The sequence below is a fragment of the Centruroides vittatus genome, unplaced genomic scaffold (assembly GCF_030686945.1).
Source record: "Centruroides vittatus isolate TY-2023 unplaced genomic scaffold, ASM3068694v2 scaffold_769, whole genome shotgun sequence".
NCBI classification, from domain to species: Eukaryota; Metazoa; Arthropoda; class Arachnida; order Scorpiones; family Buthidae; genus Centruroides; species Centruroides vittatus.
This window is the reverse complement of record NW_027122717.1, coordinates 1,177,857-1,202,715: the sequence shown is the minus strand read 5'-3', so window position 1 is coordinate 1,202,715 and position 24,859 is coordinate 1,177,857. Positions and strand designations below refer to the sequence as shown.

The 24,859-nt window shown below is 27.5% G+C and overlaps 1 protein-coding gene and 1 long non-coding RNA gene across 3 annotated transcripts in view; one reads left to right on the top strand and one right to left on the bottom strand.

Annotated features, from left to right (window-relative positions):
- Nucleotides 1-240: 240 nt before the first annotated feature.
- Nucleotides 241-24,859, top strand: part of LOC136989883 (RNA-binding protein 1-like) — a 42,779-nt gene continuing 18,160 nt past the window's right edge. The window contains exons 1-4 of one of the 2 annotated variants that reach the window (XM_067288177.1): nucleotides 288-437; nucleotides 18,048-18,267; nucleotides 18,446-18,529; nucleotides 18,650-18,679. In XM_067288177.1, the coding sequence (XP_067144278.1) occupies nucleotides 18,059-18,267; nucleotides 18,446-18,529; nucleotides 18,650-18,679 (323 nt within the window). In that variant the 5' untranslated portion in view covers nucleotides 288-437; nucleotides 18,048-18,058. Of the gene's footprint in view, nucleotides 438-4,674; nucleotides 6,019-18,047; nucleotides 18,268-18,445; nucleotides 18,530-18,649; nucleotides 18,680-24,859 lie in introns of those variants that run through there. The other variant, XM_067288176.1, reaches the window with a different exon arrangement.
- Nucleotides 15,627-15,905, bottom strand: LOC136989826 (uncharacterized). Its single transcript, XR_010882967.1, has 2 exons — nucleotides 15,814-15,905; nucleotides 15,627-15,732 (listed from the first exon to the last, which is right to left on the bottom strand). It is a non-coding gene; the product is annotated as an uncharacterized lncRNA (long non-coding RNA).

Sequence of the window (24,859 nt, the reverse complement as noted above, 5' to 3'; positions counted from 1 at the left end):
TAAATTATATATATTTATTCCACGGAAAAAATATTAGCAACCAAACGAACAAGTTTGGTTGCTAATACTTTTATATTAAAAAAGAAATATTGTATTAAGTTTTGATTTTAAGTTTTAATCTATAATTAATTACACTAAAACCAATATATAATTAATTGATAATTTTTTTATAATATAAATTATTCATGTAACGATAAAAATACATTTTAAAATTAACATCATTATGTTTTGGGCTAAATTTTAAGAACGGAATCCGATGTTTATACTCTTACGTAATTTGAAGTAACCAATAGAAAAGTTGTTTACCAAAGAAAGGAAAATTTCGCGTTGGATCGCCCGCCATTACTCTCCTTTTATTCCTTTAAATTTTAAGATATATTGAACAAAGTATTCTTTTAATTACTTCTTGTTTATTCCGAAAAATTAATACCGAAAAAGTAAGTTAATTACTAATGAATTAATAAAAATATATTTGATTAATGGCGCTGTTATAATAGTAATAACGAATGATCTATAGAAATTATGAATTTTATATCATTAATTAAAATAAAGAAAAATCAATTTAATTTTCAAATAATCGGATAAATTTAATTATATCTAAACGGTCGTCATTTAAGTTAATTGGATTTAAGAAGAATATAAATGCAATTAAAAAAACTAATTTTTTTAAATTGCATTTAAATTATTTAATTGTATTGAATAATTCTTGAATTATATGCCAATGTTTTGGAAATTATAGTGTTTATCTCTATAAATAGGCATTTGTTTAAATTCACATTATTTAATTAAATTAAAATGAAATGCTATGAAAGTGTGTTGTGAAAGTTGATATGAGTTCTATTTTTATTCTATTCAACAGCATTTTTCTACTTTTTTTTACCTCTGGATGATTAGTTCAGCTAGTTTTGCAAGATACAATCACAATGGGCATGTTGCCTGGTAAAAGTGGCTTTAATACAGCTAGATAAGCAAACCAATGACAATGTAACATTTAAAAAAATATATAATCTTTCTTTTGATGACAATCTGTTTCAAATGAAAAGAGCTACATTATTGGTTTTGTCCAGCTGTATTAAAGTCAATGCACCCGATTTATTAGTTTTGTACAAATTTAATTGTTATGTAGTTAAGTGAATAATTTTTGTATATATATACACACACACACACACACACGAATTTGCAATTCACTTGTTAAGGCTACCAAATGTTTAATTTTTTTAAATTTTAAATTGTTTGCAGCTTCTTTTGAGTCATGTTTAGTATAAATTATATTAGATATTCTAAGAACAGTATACAAAACATAACTTAAACTCTGTATACTGTTTTCAGAATATCTAATGTAAAATAATTTGTACAGAAGATGACTTGAAAGGAGCTGAAAGTATTTTAAAACTAAAAAATATTAATTACATAAGAAATAATTTATGAACAGTCCTAAACACAAAATATTGTTGGTCTCTATGCCTTTTCAGCACATTCTCAATCTTCAGAAACTTCTCTTGCCATGCTTTTATTCTTTTTGCATTGGATATTGCTGTCATATAAACACAATGAAACTGCCATGTGCCATCACAGTGAATTTGGAAAACAACACAATTAGTTTGCCTTCTGCACTGAAACCGTCATCATCATGTTACTTGAAGTGATGGCAATGTTCCAACAATACTGGATAAGAGGTCATAAGTATTCAGGCAAGAAATTCAGTTCTTGTAATGTAACAGTGATGCTTCTGCTGATTTATAAATAGCAGCTCACATCTCAGTGCCCGGATGGGGGCAAATCCCCATCCGGGCACTGAGATGTGAGCAATAGCAAACACCAAAGTGCACGTCTACATGCAAAGCATGTAGAGTAGGGGGTATACTGATACATATTAAAAACTGACCTTTGGAGGAGAATATCTCAAAGGGTCAACAATCTGGAGGTGGTGTGAAACCCCTTATTCAAGCGCTTGAATCTTACCTGTTGCTGTACATATCGGCTGGCATCCCATTAACAGAAAAGTACCATGCAAGTTTTATATGTTAGAAGTTAAAATATTTAATAAATGAAATCGTAATATATTCATAAAAGCCAATCTGCCATTTCAGAAATTGTTTTGAATTAACAAACTGCAGAAGTTCACTACAGATGTTAAGATGGTGACAGTATTGTATGGACAATGATAGTTGAACATCATTTTAAGCATAATAAAGGTGCTTGATAACATAATGCCACATTTTGTCTCCTGACATTTTATTATAAACAGTGTTTATATCTTCATGTCAGAATTGTTTAAGTTTGAAACTAGAAGTCAGTTCTATTCTTTCAATAGTTTTGTGTAACTAAGTATAAATATTCTTGATTTTATCTTATATCAGAATAATCAATTACACTTTGAAAAGTTTTTTTCTGATGAGCAGACATTTTTAAAAAATATTATTATGCAGTTTTCTTTAATAAAATATGTATCATATGTATAAAAATTAATTTTTTAAAGTTAGAACAATTTATCTTTTGTATGTTTCCAGCAATATTGTCAATATAAACAAAAAGCAAATGTTTTCAGCCTTGTTCAATGGCCAGTATCAGGCTTCTATAGATGATTTTCTTCTTTTTAGAAGCCTGATGCTGAGGCAAAAAACATTTGCTTATCATTTATATTGATGGCATTGCTGGAAATGTACAAAAGATCAGTTTGGTCATTAGTTATGTATCATATGATAATTCAATTAGTAATGTACTTTCATTCTGTAGTTACAGGCTTGTTGTTATTTCTGTTGGTGGATTGTATGCTGCTTGGCTGATATTTGTACCTAATACTATGCCAGACCAAGGTCAAGGCATACCGATGGAAAAACTATTGTTTATTTGTTTTGTCAAAACCGAGTCTTCTTTTCCTTGTTTTGTTTGGTTCATTGTCACGACTTGGTGAACATACAGTTAACTTATACATAAACATATGTATAAATTAACTGTATGTATAACTTAACATATGTTTATTATGTAACAGACTGAAGAGGGGCAAAAGCCCGAAACACGTCTCTATAAGTAAAGGTTATGGATTAAAAAGTTGATGATGAATTATTTGCCAAGTGTCTATAAATTCACCAGGTCATGACATTGAACCAAACAAAATATGAAAAACTATTGTTTTATGTTATTGGTGTATATCTATTAGTATTTAACAATTTCAATTCTTTGTGTCATGTTTATTTTCTGATTGCTTACTGTAATACAGTAAAATCTTGTTTTAATGGATTGCTCAGGATCTGAAAATCATTTGTTCTTCCGAAAATCCATTATATCATGAATAATGAATTTCTCACACTCCTACGATTTTTAAACCTTGTACATAAAAAACACCTGTACTTGAAATTATTTAGTCTCTCTAGATTTCTATGCTTTATTTTATATAAACACATATATTACAAGATCATACATTATGTTGTAACAAATCTGACAGAAACTGTAGGCCTATACATTATAAGCCAAAAAATAACAAAGTATGTATGATCATTAACATTTCACAATATGGTAAAAACTTATCCACTTGGTTCGTTTTGATGATGCTATGATAATGCAACATTTCTGAGTGTTGTTTGGTGGCATTGTCAATATGAAATGTTACTGTTATGCAAGCGTGATTTCAAGGTGTGATATTTCTAAACGTGTCAAAAGCTGTGGCATACCTTTATTGCACACATCTGCATATCTGGAAGTGTTAAGCCAGAAACAGTTTTACTCCACTAATTAACGTGCCACAGGGGGGCACTAATGCACAACTGCAATGTTAGAGTGAGAACCATGATGATTATGCACTTAGTTTGCACAGCGTGGAATGTATTTTTTTAATTCAGTATCCAGAAACATCCAATTATTAATTAAAAGTTAATACCATAAAAAATACCATATTTACTGAAGATGGAGTAGAAAAAGATTTGTTGTTTCAAGTTACGGAAAGAGGTAAAATTACATTGATTTAACGGGACTTGGAGAAAAATCTATTGTTCTGTAATCCATTAAAATGAGATTCTGCTGTATTATGGACTAATGTTTATAGATTTTACTTTTGTTATTTTAATCAAATAGAAAATGAATAAATAATATAGTGTTAAATCTTTAGATTACTTTGAGTTCCACATGACTCCAGACTCAAGGCAACCTAAAGTTGAAACTTTTACCAATTTAGATTTAAAAATGTTTTTTTCACTGGATGTCTTTTTCACATACAGTAATTCAAATTTATAAGATGATCAAGTGTCATAATTAGAAATTAGGATTCCTTGTATTTTAAATACTGTACATGAAAACTTATTGGTTAACTTTTAACTCTTGACTATTATTATTGATTATGAAATGGACAGCAAACAATAAATCTTAGTCATAGATATAATAAATTTAAAGTAAATGCAGTAGATATGTCTTCATAAAAGATAAAGAAATATATTTAACAATAATAATATAATATTATTAATATCTATAAGAATTCTACTAGTTACATTAAATGCATTTCATACATTACAGAATATTATGTTTATTTGTATGAATTGCTTTAAATTTTTATTTTTTCCCTTTTCTTTTAAAGTAATGTCTTAAATAAAATGTAAACTATAAAAGCTATTAAAAATTTCTTTTTAAATTTTCCTTTGCTACAATTAAATCACTATTAAAGTAGTATTTCCTTCTTGACAGTGACTTCACCCAATCAAAGTCAAATGGACTCGTCTCATTTTGATGATAACTTAAAATTGAATCTACTCACAAGTATTATAGGAGTCATATATACTGTCAGGCATATAATGATGCAAATTCCTAGAAGACAGATTTATCGACCATTGACAACTATTAAACTATTAAAATGTCTCTCTGAAAAAAGCATTACAATAAAAAAACAAAAAAGTCCAAAAAAACGATGTTGGAAAAGACAGACATCTAGTGTACATTGGGAAATAACTATTCCTAAATATACTGATACATATTTTCATATAAAATTTCATGTCTCAAAATCTACTTTTCAGGAGATATTAAAGTACTGTTCCCCTTATTTAATGAAAAAGGATACTAATATGAGATGTGCTATACCAGTAGAAAAACGTGTTGGTATTGCTATTCATGTGTTGAGTAATGCTTCTGATTACACTACAATTGCAAATTTATATGGAATTGGTAAAAGTACTGTAGGAAAAATTTTGAAAGAATTTTGTGATGTTTTATGTCAAGTTTTGTATCAGCAGATTATAAAATTGCCCTCCACATCAAGTGATTTGGATGAAGTCGTGAATGGATTTTTTAATCAGTGGAATTTTCCAGATGTATTTGGTTGTCTAGATGGAATCCATATTCCAATAATGGCTCCAAAAAGAGGTTATCCAGATGATTATAGAAATTATCAGAAAGGTTTTTCAATAGTTCTTTTGGGTTTGTGTGATCATAAATACAATTTTAGATATATTAATGTTGGTTCTCCTGGTAAGATGTCTCATGCTGAAATATTTGAAAGTACTTTATTGAGTAAATTTGCAAAACAGCAGGCTTTGTTTCCCAAAGAGAGAGACTTACATATTGTTGCTAATGCTTCTTTTCCCTTTAATCTGTGGTTAATGACACCTATTTTGCATTCTAATTTAAGCAAAGAAGAAGAAAATTTTAATAATTCCATTTCTAATGTTTTGACTGCAATAAAGGAGACATTTGCTAGATTAAAAGGAAGATGGAAAATTTTAATGAGAAGATGTGATATAAAATTAGAAGATGTAAATAAAATAATTGTTGCTTGTTGCATCTTACATAATATTTGTGAAAAAAATGGTGATGCATTTTTAAATGAATGGTATGTGGATGATATTGATAACCATGTATTGATTCTCCAGAATAATAATGAAATATCAAATGATGCTACAGTGAAAAGGAACAAACTTGTTTATAATTTAGTTAAACTTTAATGAAATTCTACAGTATTAATAACTACACATTCTTTAATCATAATTGTATTGTGTAATTTGTAATGATGATTAAATGTGATTTCTAAACTTTGTAGGAATGAAGTTAATAGTTTTTTAACTGGCTAGTTTGACCAAACAACTTTCACTCATTTGTACAAAGTGTGGTAAGTCTGTTTCTACTCAAAGATTAGAAGCAGACTTACAGAAAAATGAATTAATGCAGATGAAATGAGACTGTAACATAAATCACTATTAGTGATAAAATCTGTGTCAAATTGACTTGCTTGTTACAAAATTAAGAGCCAAATCTTAGTTTCGAGGTCGAGGTTATGTATAAAATAAAAAAATCTAATATAATATAATATCCTGTCTGTACAGTACATCAGCAGCTCAACATAAATTCTTTAGATTGGTGGAATGTACTTTTTTACATCATCTTCAAGTATTCATGTTTTGTTATCACATCTCAAAAGCTATTATGATAGAGGTCAACTTTTATTTATGGCGTATAAATGTTTTTCAAGTCTGTTCAACTGATTTTCACAAACAACTAAATCAAATTGAATATAATTGATATTTAAATTAAAGCCAAAATGATTACCAAATTAAATTGGGCTACATTACTGCTACTAATAATTATTAAATACCAAGTAATTTGGCATTAGCAGTTGGCATCAGGTGCTATCTCATTAAATTTAATAATTATAGTCAAATTAATATTTATTAAATAATTTAGAAAATTCTGGAAGAAGAGAATCAGCCCAGAGTGCACAGTGGGACTGTGGGACTTGAACCTGCAACAGCAAATGCTTACCATGTGGACAGAGCTGGATTTGAGGCAGTTGGAGCGATATGCGCCAGTCGGGCCCCACGCTTGAAGGGGTCCCATTGCACATCAAAATTTATATATTTAAAAATAGTACATGTTACAAAAATAAATATCTAGGTATATTATTATTAAAAATATAACAACATATTTCAATATGTAAATTAACTGTTAATTAATTTTGTTATTTAAAGTTTGAGGGGCCTGCAAAAAGAAATTCAATCAGGCCTCGCACCTATTAGATCTGGCACTGCATGTGGATGCATTTATATGAGATGTATGTTATAATATATATGGGCCTATAGACATTTAAATTTCTGAACAATGCTGAATGACCACATTAGAATTCACTAATCATATTTTAGTTTTTTGTCATTGTCATTTGTTAGAATTAATAATTTTTTTTTACAAAAACTTAAAAAGAAAACAAATTATTTTTGTTATTTTATAAATCTGAATATTGTATTTGCGGTGTATTTTAGTTAATTTTAAATTATACAAAACATCAGAAGTAATTTGTTTTCTTTAATGTAGGGGAATCAGAACTCAAAAATCTTGAATAAGGCATTGGTAAAATTCACTTCTTAATGTTGTTCTTGGTGGCTAATATTTTCCATCACAAGTTAAATATACCAATTTTGCCAGACATTGTATGTCCAAATTCAAAGATTGACAAAATTATAGATATGTTGCTGTAACTGCAAGAACTTAAAAATTTATATTTCAACTAACAGGTAAACTGGCATTACCTGGGCAAAAAATAAGAACAAACATTAAGATTATCTAATTTTGTACTTCTAACCCTTCTATTGTATTATATTATAGAATTTGATTTATATAACTACAAAGTTATCTTACATAGCTGATTATACCTATTTTCACCAGGTACTGTACAAGAATTAAGTTCCCCCCTCTTCTGAGGCTAATTAGAGAATTTTTAGATGAGTCTAACAATACATTTGATTTCCTTGCAAAAATGCAAAAAAAAAAAAAAAACTACATTTAAAATAGTACAGTAGAAGCCAAATTCTTCAGTGTAAGCTTTAACCCACTTCCTCTCCCCTGTGGAGGGGGAATTTCAAAAAATCTATTTTTTAGTGTGCATTCTCATGATGTACCCTGTGTACCAAATTTCAACTTTCAACTTCTAACTGTTTGAGCTTTGTGCTTATTATCATCATTATTACAAGGGGTTGTGCTGCATAGTGCCAAAATCACCATTGGTAATATTTTTATTAAAGTGGCGATAAGAATATAATACTGGCGATATCAAGTGGTGATAAAATCCTAGTCCATTTTAACATTCAGCTTGAAATTGAATCACAAATCATGCTGGGAAAAATAGCAAAATGTTGAGCTTTCATACAATGAGTCCTATGCACCATACATCTAATGATTTCATGATGTCACATGGCAAGTTCAGGAAGAAAAGTAGGAAATGATGTCGAGAACCAAAAGCAGTTTTGTACAGTGCATTTCCAGATTGGGATTTTTTATAGACTGACAGAAATTTTGGGGAATTTTTTGGGATGACTTTTTTCACTTTGATTTTTGTCAGTAGGCTAAAACAAAAATTTTGAAATGACAGAACCCCTATAAACACACACTTCCAGTCTGGACTAGAAGTTATGTGACTTTTTAAATTTAAAATATGATTAAAAATTGACATCATTACAAGTTCAGTCCCACATTGTCACAATAATTATCATATTTTTGCAGATTGACCTGCATGCCACATATAACTAGGGGAGACCAGTATGTTGGAAACCCCAGGGTTACCAGCATGCTGGTTAAACTGCAAATAAAAAATGAAATTAATCAGATCTAACAAAACTAGTTGTTAAATAAATGTGAAAGAAAACATTCTTTCACATTTATTTAACAACTAAAATTAGGAAGAAAGTTTTCCTATGCAGTGTAATAAAACAGTTATGCTTATTGGCATTAGTTGTTGTAGTTAGTCAGTGCTAACTGCACTGACAATCTACCCTGATAAGACCTTTCTCTCAAATTTCACACAAAGGAGATGTAAATTGGCCTTAGTTGAGATAATTTACAGCAAATTTCTGAAATTTGATATGTTAATTTTTGCACTTTTGGCATTCCACAAGTAATTTAAATCATTATAAAGAAGATAAAAGGCAGAAATTAAACCTTTAATCATAGTTTTTGATGTAATGCTGACAGTTTCAGTTTTAGAATAAAAACTGATGTCTGTGAATTTCATGCACCCTCTGGAAAGGGATTTATAACCTCGCTTAAACTGGCATGCACGCATTTCCTTGGATGAACAGACATGCTGGTTTTTACCATATGGAAATACCTGATTTCATGGTCTCCTGAATGGATCAACATGCCGGACAATCTGAAAAAATACTGTAATTTTTTTTTCTTATAGAAATTCAGAAGTATGTTACTTCTGAAGTCACAGTGTCATTTATCCTTAGGGTCATTAATGTACATAAGTTTTAAACTTTTAGACTATATCTTGACTGTGTTTAATTTAGTTATGGGTACTACATAGTTGGTATTTGAATATTAAATGCCCTTGTGAATCAGTTGGCTTAATTGGCTTAACCTTTTGCAGTCCAAGCCAAGCAGTGTTCACTAACCACAATTTATTTATGTTTGATATTTTGACTGTTTAAATTGGACCAGAATGAGAAAATGAGGAAACAATGGACTGCAGAAGATTAATGGATATGAAGCAATTGGAATGAAAGTTTAAAAATATCTTAACATTTCTGTTTAGTTTTACAGCCATAATTTAACCAGCAACAAGGTGTTTGATAAGTGACATCAATAAATTTTAAGTTATCTTATTGACCTCATTATCAACATATTTGAAAATGACTATGAAAAAAATCTAATGCTGAATTAAGAGATTATTTGTAATTGACAGGAACATCAAAATGACCAATGCTTTGTCTATTTTGAAATAATTAGTTTCAGGAACTTCTGCAAATTTTTTCATGAAGATATACATAGCTAGAATGATAAGTTAAGCTCCAGACCACTACTGCTGTAAAATGAGTATTGTCTTAAAGCAAATCAGTCTTTTTTTCACTTGCATAAAAAGCCTATGTATGCCATATTTATTATTGTACATACACAGAAACATATTTACGTTATAAGTAGGTGTGCAATAGCACTAGACCTAAACATAAATAATGCAAAGTAAACATAAATAAATAGCCTGAAAATCCTTTTTAAGAATAAGGCAAGTGCTAAAAATAAAAATCATGAAAAGTAATTCCTCTGAAAATTCAAAAAATTTTGCTAGTCATTTCACCACTTATGGCTTTATATTTATTCATTATTCTGAAAATCTGAAAATTTTACCTTTGCATTTATCACAATAATAATGTTTTTTCTATAATAAGGACTTTTAGCAAAACCATTTTTCACTTGATGAAATGAACATGAAATGAGAATGACAAAATCATGTGATAATATGCATCTGCTTTGAGATGATCTCAAATGGCTGATATTCATAGTTATATTTGAATATGAGAATAAAGGCTTGTATTTGTACTAATTGAAATAAATTAAATATATTTAGAAAACAAGAGGATACTATCATCTAAGATTTCAAAATGAATTGTCAACTCACAAGCTGTGCTAAAAGTGTAAAATCATGCTTACGATTCTCAATACGTGATAAGCATATCATTTGTTCTTGAGTTTGTATCGTTAAGTGGAAAATGATTCCTCTAAAACTATTGTCTTTAAATATTTTCATTAGAAAATAGCAAGAATGCAGAATATTTTCAAGACTTAAATTTCCCCAAAAATTGCATATGAGTGTACAAAATAAAACAATTTTTTATGAAGGAATTAATAATTATTACCACATAACAATATCTTATAACCTGATTACTGGTGTTAATAAACACTTCACCCTCAACGAACCTTTATCTTCGGTAAGGCTTAATTTTTGGGAACAAACAAAAATGTTTGTTCCCAAATTTAAGCATTTCCACCTATGCCACCGACCAGAGGTTCATGCAGACCTATCCAATGCCAGACTGATAAAAAGAGCCTTCCAAGTTGAGCACATTAGGACACTTGAGGCCCTCGAAATATACAGGGCCAGCCTGAAGGGAGATGTATAAACTCAAAGACAGCAATGTACTATCATATGCATGGTGCTACATATGTGAAGAACAAGAAGTCACCGACGCTTCATAGCATGTGCATATGTTCCAATTTATTTTGAAACTCAACGGTTTGAAGTTGTTCGAAGGAAAGGTATTCTGAATTTGGAATCCTGTTTTCAATTAACCTGAAGCAGACCTCAGGTGAGGCCGAAAATGTTGTTCCCAAAAATTAAGCATTATCGAAGATAATGGTTCGTTGAGGGTGAAGTGTTTATTACCACATAGTTTGAAAAATTCAAATTAAATCATATAAATATTTAAATAGGCCCACCATATAATTTGCTGTGCACTACTAAACTAATAAATTAATGTAAAAGTTTTTTTGAATTAAAAAAATGCTTTAATTTAAGCATATATAAGATATATATCATCTTAGGATAGCATATACAATTATAAACTTAATTAATGTAATATTTATTCCATTTTATTTTCATTAATCAACATATTACATTAATATGTTGATTAATAGAAGTAAAATGGGAAGTTGTCACAGACATCACAAATGACTTATTTTTAGCTTGGCAATAATTGACAGACTTTTTTACATTCTGAAAGGCAAAAGTTCTTTACATGACAAGGGTCTTGCAATTTTTACTGAATTATTTAAGAAATGCATCAGTTTTCTGCAAAAAGTTAAACTGATTTTAGAGTTTTTGACTGAATTCTTTTATTTATTTATTTATTAAAAAAAAACAGTCATATTTTTATGATGGTGTTATGTATTGGTAAAAAAGTTGTAAATTAAAACCAGCTGGGGAGGACAACAGTTTTTTTTGTTGTCGAATGCATAATGGACTTTACAAAATGCATACTTTATCACAAAGTTTTTAATTGTTGAATAAACATAGGCTAGTAAATGATGTTTGTTGTTGATTGATTATTAATTAATTCATTAATGTTTTTGAAGATATTTTTTTCATGTGTTATTTGAGATGCAAACCTTGCATATTTTAACATGTCTTAAAGAAACTGGTTTGCTCAACTGACTGAGGATTAGAGATTGTAATTGTATTTTAATAGCATCTTTACAATTGGTTATTTCTCTATTGGTTTTAAGGAGAAGCTACAATTTTTTCATCACAAGGCCAACAAAGAGGTGTAGAATTTGTGGGGATAATTTTTAATTGGTAAGATGGAGCCTGCTTCTAGTTCCCATGATATAGTGAGCAGGCTTGTGTGCCCTCTAGATCTTGTATGCTGTCAGCAACAGCTTTGCTACTGACAGGGATACTCATGCTGAATAGGTCAGAGAATAGGAGCTAGACTAAGGCAACATTACTGATGTTCTAGGTTGGAGGTTGTTCACGGAGCTAACACCCTGACCATGGGACTTTCTTCTCTTAAAAGAAGGCAAATGGAAAGGTCTGGGAGTAGTGAGCTCCTGATATTGAGAGTTGTCCCCCACCAACCAGGAAACAACAGGACCGGAATAGGCTAATGAGAAAAAGAAAGCAGAATTGTGAATGTTGATTGGCTATGTAGAATGTAAGAAGAGCAAGAGGTAAAGTGAATGAATTAATAAGGAAAATGGCAAAATAAATTAGATGTTCTTTGCATGAGTGAGACTAGAGTGAAAGATAAGGAGTGTATTGATGTGAATGGGAATGTGTTGGTCTGGTCCAGTGTGCAAGAGACACAGTGAGCAGATGCAAGAATAGGTGTTTTAGTTAGTGCATGTATGAAGGAGTATAAGCAAGTGAATGAAAGACTGATGGTGGGTCTGCTTCAAAGTGAAGATGCAGAGAGTTATTGTTGTCATTATGTATGCCCCAGTGGGTGTTTTAAAAGGTAAATTTTGGGACAAGTTACAAATGCAACCCTCAGGAACATGTGGTTGTAAGTGGACGTATGAATGGATGGGCAAGTGAAAAAACAGACATCTGAGAGAGTGCTGGGTCTGTATGGTGATCCCATTTTGAAATGTTTTTAAATGTGACATTTTTGATTTTTATTTTATTACAAAATAACAACAATGTTTAAAAATTAAATTGAAGACAGAGTCTGTTATAAAAGGAATTGCCATTTATTCAGTTTCAAAGTTCCAGAATAGAAACTTTTGATGACTGACTTTTCTCTGTAGGCTACTTGGTCATCAGAATTAAAACTTTTTTTGAAAACAAAGAAAAAATATACAATTAAAAAAACAGGCTTTACAACAGACTGTCTTCAATTTAATTTTTAAACTTAATTGCCATCCAATGAAATTCTACAGTTTAGTAAAAATAGTATAAATAAAACATGGCCGATGGTAATTTTATTTAATAAATATACAAAAAATATAAATACATTTCTCACAAAGAGTAAAAACCTTTGCTATCGTTTGTCTTCTGTCATTCACTCCATCATTCCATTAGAATTTACAAACAGTACGGAGACGACCTTCCTTTTTAGGCTACTGCCTCCACAGTAACGATGGAACGACATTATTGCAGAGGCAGTAGCCTAAAAAGGAAGACAAACGATAGCAATGAGATAGACCCACCACTGTCATTTATGCACATCAGTTAAAGATTAATTTACTTATATTGCTTTATTGCACATTACATAGTTATCTACTGTTTTTCTTGTCATCTGTATAAAATAATATGAAAATTATTCTTGCATTTTTTACTTGAATTGGAATATTATTGATACATTTACCAAAAAAAGCAATATAATTCTAATTTAATAAATTTTCAGGTAATAATTTTGAGAAAAGCAAAGATTTTTCAATTCAAAATATAAATTTGGTGGTGATAAAACAAATTATTAATGTACTGTACTTGTTGTACTTATTGCAGTGGCGTAGCGTAGTAGGGGCGGCACTTTTAGGGGGCAGCAAAATTTCACAATAAATAATAATATCTTGTAAAAATACCTAAATAAGGGGGCGGCAAAATTTTCCTCCGCCCTGGGCGGCTGACACCCACGCTACGCCACTGACTTATTGATCAATTATAAAAAATTATTCCAAAATTATTCCTTTTGTATATTTTTATTGAGTTTCTGTATGTCTTAAAAGTAACATGTTAGCAATATGATGATGATGATTCATTTTTTAAATAAGCCAAAGTTTTCTGAAATAATGATTTTGTGTAATGGCATTTTATATAGAAAATAAGGCACCAATAAATTAAATAATCAGATTGGAAAGCAAATGTTAATACTGAAGTTGAAAATTGCATAGGATTATTTTTATATACAGACGACAAAATTCAAAGTTACAATTAAATTTAGAGATATAACCAATTTTGATGCAATACCAATGGATTATTAGGGGAAAAAATGCTAAATTCAAGAACCAAAATAAATTTATTTTATTCAGAAACATTTTTACTCTTAAAAGAACTTCATCAGCTCTTTTTTCCTAGTAATTTCAATTATGGTGCCAAGTACAAATATTTTTCTACCATAGATTAGTGCAAGGATGGGCAACCCGCGGCCCTCGGGCCGCATGCGGCCCGCAGTAATATTTTCTGCGGCCCGCGAGGCATAAAATATGAATAAATATATCAATTTCCCATTAATGCTCCCCATCAATTTTCCTTAATGAGATATTCACCAAAAATTTAAATGTTATTTTCTACAACTTATATTTGTGAATAGTTTTTTCGCAATGAATTTAGTAAAAATTAAAACAAGAAACCGACTAACAGACACATGGAAACTAATTTAAAACTAGCGGCGACTAATATTTGGCTAAATATTTCCAATATATTACGTTTAGATCAGTGCCAGAAGCTATATTAAGTATACCTATGCTAATTTATAATTATATATGAATAAAGAATTGTGATTTACCAACAGTTCCCCCCTCTTTTCTCTTGTGTGCGGCCCACGTCAGTTCAAAAGTTTTGAAATGCGGCCCTTACTTAGAAAAAGGTTGCCCATCCCTGGATTAGTGTATTGGAATTTTCCTGATATATCATAATCAGTTCATTTTACAAACATACTCTGATATTTTATTATTTTTTTTCCTGATGTGCACCCTTTTTACATCATTTTGCCATTGTTAGTATTTAAACACAGCAATGGACATATTTTGCTGTAAAACTTACCCATGATAGACAGAGTGTTCCAGTTAAAATTTTGATTAAATATCTAAACTGTTTATTAACATGTAATGTTTTAATTAAATATCTAAATGTCATTGTAATAATAATCTGTTTGTGTAATAAAATATATTTGTATTAAATTTCTTAAACTGTTCTTTGTGTGTGCTATATAGATGTGCATGGTTGAAATACACATCTAAGTTGGGATCAGAAGTGAAGGTTTTAATGCAGTGTTGGCCAGTCCTTTCAAAGTGGAAGTCTGATGTTCTTGAGATATTTTGAATAATTTGAAATTTACAAAGCTGAAGGAAAAAGTGACTATAAACTTTTAAGATGTAGACTCCTTCCTGTGTATGGAAGTTGATCTACAAAGTACAAATTATACAACCCTCTTCCCCTCCCTCTCTGTCACCCCACTTTTAACATGTGGATGGCAATCCCCTTGTTTTAACAGCTGCATTCAAACTGCAAAGGTCTGTTAGCTTGGCAATGCCCATTAAACACAGTTGAAAATGTTTGCTTTCTTGTAAAATTTGCTGGAGATTGGTTTCATGTATTTTGCTTATTAATATACCTGGTTTTGAGTAGTTGAATATTGTAAATTATCATTTAAAGTCGTCTACGTGGACGTTATTTATTAATAGGACCTTGTACTGGTGTATTGCACAGTAATGAGAGTTAATTCAGTAAAATTTCTTTATTTTATCACCTGTAGTAGCAATATCCGTACACATTTTACACGTGTTTCGGGCTAGCATGCCCCTCATCAGCAGTATTACCACTATGTACTATAAATAACAATAAAACATATAAGTTACAATAAAATCTAAAATATTCCAAAAAATAATAAAATACAATTTAAAACCTACTGTGAATACATATCTCAATTCCGAGTATGAATAGATGTTTTTCGTTTTACAATTACAAAGATTGTGTAAATACGTATTTCGACTTAAATTGACAATTTCCTTTTCACTATTAAACAATTTGCTGTATAATTAAAGATAAAACATAATAAACAACCAAAGATAAACTGATAAAATAATACAACACAACTTGTAAGAAAGAAACTTACATTAAGGTTTTACATTTCGCTATTCCACAGTGTAATAACAGAGTTGCTTAATCATGCTTATTTATAACGTCACCTAGTATATTGTTCCATGATTGATGGATTATTCTACCCAAACTATTATTAATTCTATTCCTTTTTTTTATTATATATAAATGTTCATATAATTGCCTTTTGTAATTGTTTGATTCTTTTCTCTTTATTTTTATACTATTTTTGTCAATTTGGCATCCATAATTATTACAGTGTTCTGCGACTGCAGAATTTGCATAATTGCCCCTTATTGCTCTTATATATTCTTTTATTCTTGTATTTAATTTTCTTTTGGTTTCACCTATATATGTTTTAACCGGATTACAACTGCAATTAAATGAATAAATAACTTCTTTTTCATCCATTATATCTAATTTTTTGTCAGACCTATGATATAAATGTTTTTTAAATAAATCGTTTTTATCCGGTATCAAATTCACTTTTCCTTTAAGTATATTTTTTACTCTCAAATAATTTAGGTACATATGTCATCTTGACGCATTTTTTATCTTTATCAAAATTTCTATTTTTGTTATTATTACTATTAATCCAATTTAACCATTTTTCTAAGATTTTTTGGGGGTAGCTATTTAGTAGGAACATTTTTAATACTTGTTTTATTTCTGTTTCCTGATTTTCTAATTTACTTGTTCTGTTTTTAATTTTATCTATATACATTTTAAATATATTAAATTTTATATTCTGAGGGACATTAGATTTGTAATTTAATACTTTTGGTATTTGCATCGGCTTTATAAATTTTTTGAATTCTAATTTATTATCAGTTCTATTAATGGTTATATCTAAAAAATTTAAACTATTATTACTTTCTATTTCTGCTTCGAATTGTATATTTGTTTCTATTGAATTAGCTTGCTTTAAAATTTCATTTTCGTTAGTTTTTTGGTTATCAAATAAAATAATGCAATCATCCACATACCTATTATAGAATGTTATTCCTGTTATATCTTTAATTTTTCTATCAATGTCTATCATAACAATTTCAGCAAGTCTTGGACCTATGCATGTTCCCATTGGTATCCTTTCAGTTTGACTGTAAAAGTTATCACCATATTTGAAGAAATTGTTTTCTATTACTACCAAACATAATTTAATAATCCAGTTGGGTGCTGAGATTTTCTGTAAGGAGTTTTCAATGTTATTTTTGGTTATACTCGGGTACATATTTTTAATATCTAAAGATAACATTTTGGTATATTTATTAATTATAACGTTATTATTTTTTAATCTATTTAATAATAAGTCTACATTTTTTAAACTAATCCGAAATTTCTAGCGTATTAAGCTTAATTTTTAAAAAATTTTTAAAATTGTAATATACATAATTTCTAACATCAATTAAAGGTCTGTACTTAACTGGATTTTTATGCGTTTTGACTCTAATATTAAATTTAGGTATGCGGTTGTTTTCACTTTTTTTATTTTTTTAAGGTCAGTCAGTTATCATATTTCGACTTTATATAGACGTACAGTTATATAGACGACTTTAAATGATAATAAATTGTAAGGACAGTAAGGCTTTTCTAATTAATATTGTAAATTATTTACAAGCTTTAAGATCATATTCTGGAACTTTATTTTTTATTTTTTAATATTTTCATTGAAAATGCATTTTAGCATCAGTTTGACAAAATGGTTTCATTTATGTTAGTAGCCATCATCAGGTTTGAATTTAGATGTTTGAGAACATTAACATTGCATGTTATGGAATAAGTTTAATTAATAAAAAATCCAAATGATGATCTGTAAATTAGACCAAAAACATTAGATTCAAATATTTCTTACTGTTTAAAGGTAGTGTTTCATTGAATTTTAATTTTAACAGCATTGCAGATAATTATTAATCTATTTATATATGAATTTGCAAAAACATCATTACTTAATTTTTTGCAAATACATTAAAATATCAATAAGTTTCATTATTATTGTTCATTTATTTTATTTCAGTTTTACTTTAGCTTTTATTCTTTATTTCAGAACTTTATATTATGTCACGATTTCGAGAATGGAGTCTGGAATGCAAAGTTTACGTTGGCAACCTTGGTAGCGGAACAGCTAAACATGAAATAGAAGCAGCTTTCAGTAAATTTGGGCCACTACGTAATGTGTGGGTAGCGCGAAATCCTCCCGGATTCGCTTTTGTAGAATTTGAAGATCCTCAAGATGCCGAAGATGCTTGCAGAAGTCTTGATGGAACGTAAGCACACATTTAGGGAAAAAGTCAACTGATTACAGATATTTCCATATATTACACATAATCAAATCAAGTGATATAGGGTTTTGTCTGTCAAAAAATTTTATTCTTAATGCAGAGAAGAGAAAAGATTATTTAAAATGTATCTTATTTGCATTTCTCCTAACTATATTTATTTTAGACGGTTGTGTGGTAGTCGTGTTCGTGTGGAAATGTCACATGGAAGAAGTAGGAGAGGTGGAAGACGACCGCCGCCACCTCCACGGTAAGAGTTCAAAAGCATGGAGGAAGGATTGCTTATTTAATGTTTAAGAATAAATGTAATTATGTTTAAATGTTAAAATATAATCATCAAAAGTGATTTTTTTTAAATTTTATTTTACAGCTATGGAAATTATAACAATAGACGAACAGGGTAATTTTTCTTCTAATAAAAACTTAATTTTTTAACCAAGTGATATATTAAAGATAATTTTATGTGTATATTTTTTTTTTTTCCAGACATGGCAGGTAAGCAATTGAAACTATTGCATTTGAACAAGCAGCAGACCAAAAAGCCTATATAAACAAGAGATATTGTTATAATATATTATATACTGTAAGTCTAAAATATTTATAATCTTGAAAACATTGAATTTACTAACTAACTATTTACTTAACTAAAACAGTATAAAAAATCAAATTCAAAAGCAAGTATAAAGAAAGATTATTAATATGAAATAGTTTTATAAAATATTATAAGTATATTTTAGAATGATTAAGTTTCAAAATTTAAAAATATTTAAGAAATTAATTAAAATTAAAATAATAATAATAATAATAATGAGGTAAAAATCAAACTTAAAAATTACTTAAATTCCAATATTTAGAATAATTTGTTGTACATATTTTTATCACAAAATAAATTTTTAAATTTTATATATTTTTCCTTTTTCTACATTTTTGATTTTGTCAGGTGCCAATTATTAAATTTATTTTCATAACCTGCATTTTTCTTAATATATTTTTGGCAATTTGATAGAAAATTTGTTGTTTGTACCTGTAAAAGTTTAAAAACAGTCAATTGAGAATTCTTTGAGATATTTTTTGTTAAATTTTTTACTTATTATCCATTAAACATCTGTTGTATTTTCGTTTAACATCTTGTCATCAATTACTAAAATTGATTGAGGTTTGTTTTTGTCTTTGTGAAATTTAATGCTTTTAAATCTTCAGAATACATTGCATTTTAATATGAGCCATACACAAATTTCAAATTTATTTTTGTGTAGGATATATGCAGTTGGATAGTGATACTGTTATTCAATATTTGCAGTTATGAATTTATTTATTTTTATTATTTGCTCATTTTAAAAAGATTAAAGCTGGTTAATGATAAGACTTTAATAATGCTTGAAACATTTTTGCATCTTTATGTATTAAATGAAAAAGTATATAAAAGTAAGTAAATTTATAGTTAAGATAATTTAAATCAGTTTTTTGTATTGACATTATTATTGGTACATACAATGTTATACAATGGTTCATCAATATTATTGGTACATACAATGGTTCATCAGTACAGTTGAAATTAAATGAATTAATTTCAACTGTACTGATGAATTTGATACAAAGATACTGATTTAATTTATGATATAAAACAATTGTATTTGTGTATGTATAGATTAAAATTTAAAAAAGCATTCAAGAAAGAATAAAACCTATGTAATTAATTCATTTATTGGTTAAAGAAAATATAGATAATATACTATTATATATATAATTATAAATTAATAGTTCATAGTTTTGATAAATTATTAAAAAACATATTTCATGAGATCAGAATAATTTCTGAAGTTTAAATTTTTGTTCATCTATAGTTTTCTTTCCTTTCACAATCTATAGGCTATAGTTCATATGTTCATCTAAATGTATCACAAGTACAAAGCTGCTGCAAATTTTTCAGCTTTGTTATAATATTAGAAGACCTTTATTATTAAGAGGCACATACCTATATATTTTAATATAAAAGATTCAGTTAATTAAGATTTATAAACTAATTTATAAATTTTTTTAATTCTTAACTGTCATCATCACAATTGCAAAGCAAGACTATTCAGCCATATTCTAATTATAAATAGCATTTAAAAAATTTTTTTTTGAACTATTAAATCTGTCTTAGAATACAAATCATTAGGATACTGTAGTCTTAAAGGTAGGTTTGTCACATTTTTCAATAGTTTTAATTGTTAAATAATATAGATAAATTAATTGGATTTAGAAAGGTCTGGAAAAAGAATAACTTTGAGTGATATTCACAAATCATGATTATTGAGTGTTCAGATAATGTGCAAATAGCAATGCATTTTCAACTCTTACATAACACTCAATAAATCTTTCACTCAAGTGAATTATATATTTATATATATATATTTCTTTGCATTTATATATATATATATGTATATATAAATGCAAAGAAATGCAACTGTTTTCAAGCATTAAAATTGACTGAAAATTACATGATCTTCAAATACTTTGAAGCAACAGAACAAAGAATATCATGTTTTAAAGTTAGAATAATTTAAGATAGGAGTGCTGTCTGGATTTCCAAGCTTATTTCAATTATTTATCAAACATAATTGTAATGTTCATAGTTATGCTCAGGAAATAAATTGTACTTTATATTTATTTTAAGCTTAGAAATTTCTGTAAATTTATCTATTTTTAGTTTTATAAAATTAATGGCGTACATAGTTTAAGATGAAAAGAAATGATTACTGTTTTAAATTAAAAAGAAATAATATTTATGTTTAATTTAATTATATTAAAAATAATTATATTTCAAGTATATTGAATTTATAATTGGTTTTATAATCTTTTAGAATAAAATTATAATTTTTTGTTTATTAATATCTTAAATTATGTCATTTTTTAATTTTTTAATATTTGCTGTGTAATGTAATATTTAAAGATATATTAAATCATATAATTTCAATTTTTATATTAAAAAATAATATAAAGATTGAAATAAAATATTTTCATTGAATTTTAATATGCATTAATTTTATTTTAATATCACTTTGTTTATATAGACTATTTGATTAAAATATTTGCTGCATTTATTTATTTTATTGTGATACTTAAATTTTAACAATTCCTTAATTTTTTGATTCTTAAAATTTATTTATTAGCTTTTCCTCAAGACCTTTTGAAAATTTATTAAAATATTGTTAGGAATAACATCAAACTTTTTATTATTATAATTTCTTTATTTTTTGGTTTTCTGCTAAGTTCCATAAATATTTTAATTAGTGTAACAGACAATATTAATGTGTACAGCTTCACAAAGTCATATATATTTATATATACAAGAAAGGTATACTGGATATCTCTGAAAAATGTAATTAAAGGATGATAGCAGTTTCAAAAAGGATTTAAATTCCTTCTTGTTAATTGCAATTAGAAATTTGTTACTTGTCTTTGAAACTCATTTTACTTTAAATTTTCTTTGGTTTAGTTTGTTTATAGTTTTTAATGTCAATCATTTTTGAAGATGGGAGTTCTGTTAAAAAAAAAATTAGGAAAGATATCAAAATAAAGAAATATATACAAATATTAATAGCTTGTGGAAAAAAGTTATTAGTAGGAATAAAGCAATATGTTTAGATATTGATATCAAACTTTTGCTAAACTTATGTTTTCAAATTAATTTGTAGCTTTTCATCAGGTTTAAACATAAATATTAAGAATTAATGAAGAAATATCAGTGCTAAATATATTTAAATACAGTAGTGCTTGAATTAATTTAAATAGGGGAGTACATGCAACATAATTGAAAAGCTTAATACAACTTTAAAAAAAAATACACCAAAACCAGAACTATAAGCTTACATAAAATTGTTAGTTTAGTAAAAGTTTTGTGTTGGATATCTAAAAATATTGTTTATTCATTTTTTAAATTTATCCAGTTGACAATTTTTAGTTACTATTAGTTTGTTATAGATAAAATTACAGAAGTTAAACTTTTGTTAGTTTGAATATTTATATTTTTAATCTAGAAGTAAAGTAAGTGACTGAAATACTAGTGATTTAACAACACTAAAAGTTTTAAAACTTTGAATACACTTTTAAAACTGTGTTTTTTAAGTATGTACCATTATCATAATCTCTCTCGTCTTAAATGTCTGTTTAATCTTACAAGGTTTAGCTTAATAACTTTACATACCTACTGTATAACTGTAAATGCATACATCACATTATCTAACCATTAGATATTTGTTCACAGATTTTTTCCAACTATAAAATTTTTTATGCTTAATTAATTTGATATCTGTATTTCAAGTTACTGGTATAAAATGTCTTTGAAGGACACACACACACACACACACACACACTCTCTCTCTCTCCTTAATTTTTGAATTAATTACACTCCTTTAAAGCAAAATCTTAGCCAATGAATTAATGTTTGAATTAATACTATCAAAAATGATTCTTATTGTTAATTATCTATGGAATTTATTTGAATTTGGTATTTTAATTCATTAAATCTAGATCATTTGTTTTAAATTGGTATATACTAATAATAAATAAATGTAATTATGCAAATTTATTATAAATATATTAATACATTTGAAAAAGTCAAATAAAAAAATTTAAGAGTATACATTGCTATTGCTTAATTTTGCTTAAATATTACAGAAGTTAAACTTTGTAACAACAGAACAGTGAATTAATATAATTGTTTTTAACATAAACATTTATTACTTGTAATATTGTAAAAAATGGTTAAACAGAACACATTCACATTAAATCTTTAAATCCATCAACAATAAATTTATTACCTGCAAACATTTTTGGACTTCTTAACTAGCCATTGCCAGGCTGTATTAGAACATTACTTTTGGAATTTGATTTAATGTAGCCTAAAGATGGCCAGTTAAGAGGGCTGAAAACATTTGCATGAAATAGATTTATTGTTGCTGGACTTAAGTAATAAATTTAAATTAAACCTCTGTATGATTATTTCAAAATTTTTGATAAGAAAAAAGAATTTAATCAATTTAAAAGTCTCAAACAATGAAATCATTTCATGACATTTTAAATATTTTTACATTGTTTCATCTTTAACAACTGATTGCAAGAAGATACTAATCTTAAATTTACTGTTGTAAAGATACTTTTAATATTTCTTTTCTTGTTAAATAGTATTAAACATAGACTTATTTAAAATATTCTATTAAACTGGTATAGAACGAGTTAAAACAGAATGTTTTTATTGTGGAATAGATTTAAATTTAATTTCAATATAAACTTTCAGTAAGAGGCTGTACTCTTCTCTTTCAGAAACAATGACATTTCTTAGTAAACAGTTATTGACTAAAATCATATTTTTGTTTTAATGAATTAGGATAAGTTAATTAGCCTTTTTCCATTTGAAACATCTATTTAACTTCTATCACACTTTTCAGAGACACCTTGTATAACTTATGTGTATATAATTTATATATGTATGTAATATGTATTAATTTTTTATATTATTTGCTTATGTTTTGGGACATTGTGATCATAAAAATTTTTGCTTATCCACATAAGCCACACAAATGTTAACTCAGATTGGGGACTAGAAGTGGATTTTAAAATTATAAAAAGAAATTTTACTATTTACAACAGAGCTTTGTTAATATAGCGTTTATATATTATAGAAGCCAAACATGTAAGAATTTTATTTGAATTTTTATGTTAAAATTATAAATTTAAATTTTATCAAAATGCTTTATAATTAAATTTGTACTATTTTATAAACTGGAGCAGAATGATTTTCAATGAAAAATAAATTCAATATTTAGAGCCTTTATACTATTGGTTTCTTCATTTGAGGTATGAGTAATAAAATAAAATGCTTTTTCTAATGTGACTAGATTAGCATTTTAATGCCAAATTATCATGCTAATTTTGTGCTATGTTAATGAGTAGTTACTAATTAATTTGACTAGACAGACAAATATTAGTATTTTTAGAAGTAGGTTAGTATTTTTTCAATGAATTTAAAGATATTTTTTTAATGGTATTGAAAAGCCTAAAAATTACTCAATTTTTTTAGATTTACACAATTAATTTAACTTACTGCTTCAAGTCAATATTGTTTTAATTGTCTATATAACCTTAAAATGTAATGTACTGATAAACTGAAAAATCTTACTAGTAGAAAAATATCATAAGGAGAACTGATCAATTGAAATAACACTTTAATGAAAGAAGAATACAAAAACACTAGTATAAGTGTTCAAGATTTTTTGAGTTATATCAAAAGTTTCAAGAAACACATGAACAAGAACAAGTTTATTGTGAGGAGCACTTATGTTTTGAACTTTATTATATTGTAGGCAAGCAGATATGAACAAAAAAGTGATTGTTGTAGTTACAAAATAATAAAAAATGAGCATGTTTTTTTCATAAATTTAAGCTTTCAAATGCTTTCAAATCATGATGACGACTGAATGCTTGCTATTTCTAGTTTATTCATAATTATTTTTGTAACCTTTCATTAAAGCATTTTTTGTTTTGTTTTTGCTATGGTGCTCAGTGTTAGCAATAACATATATTGTCAAATATTATA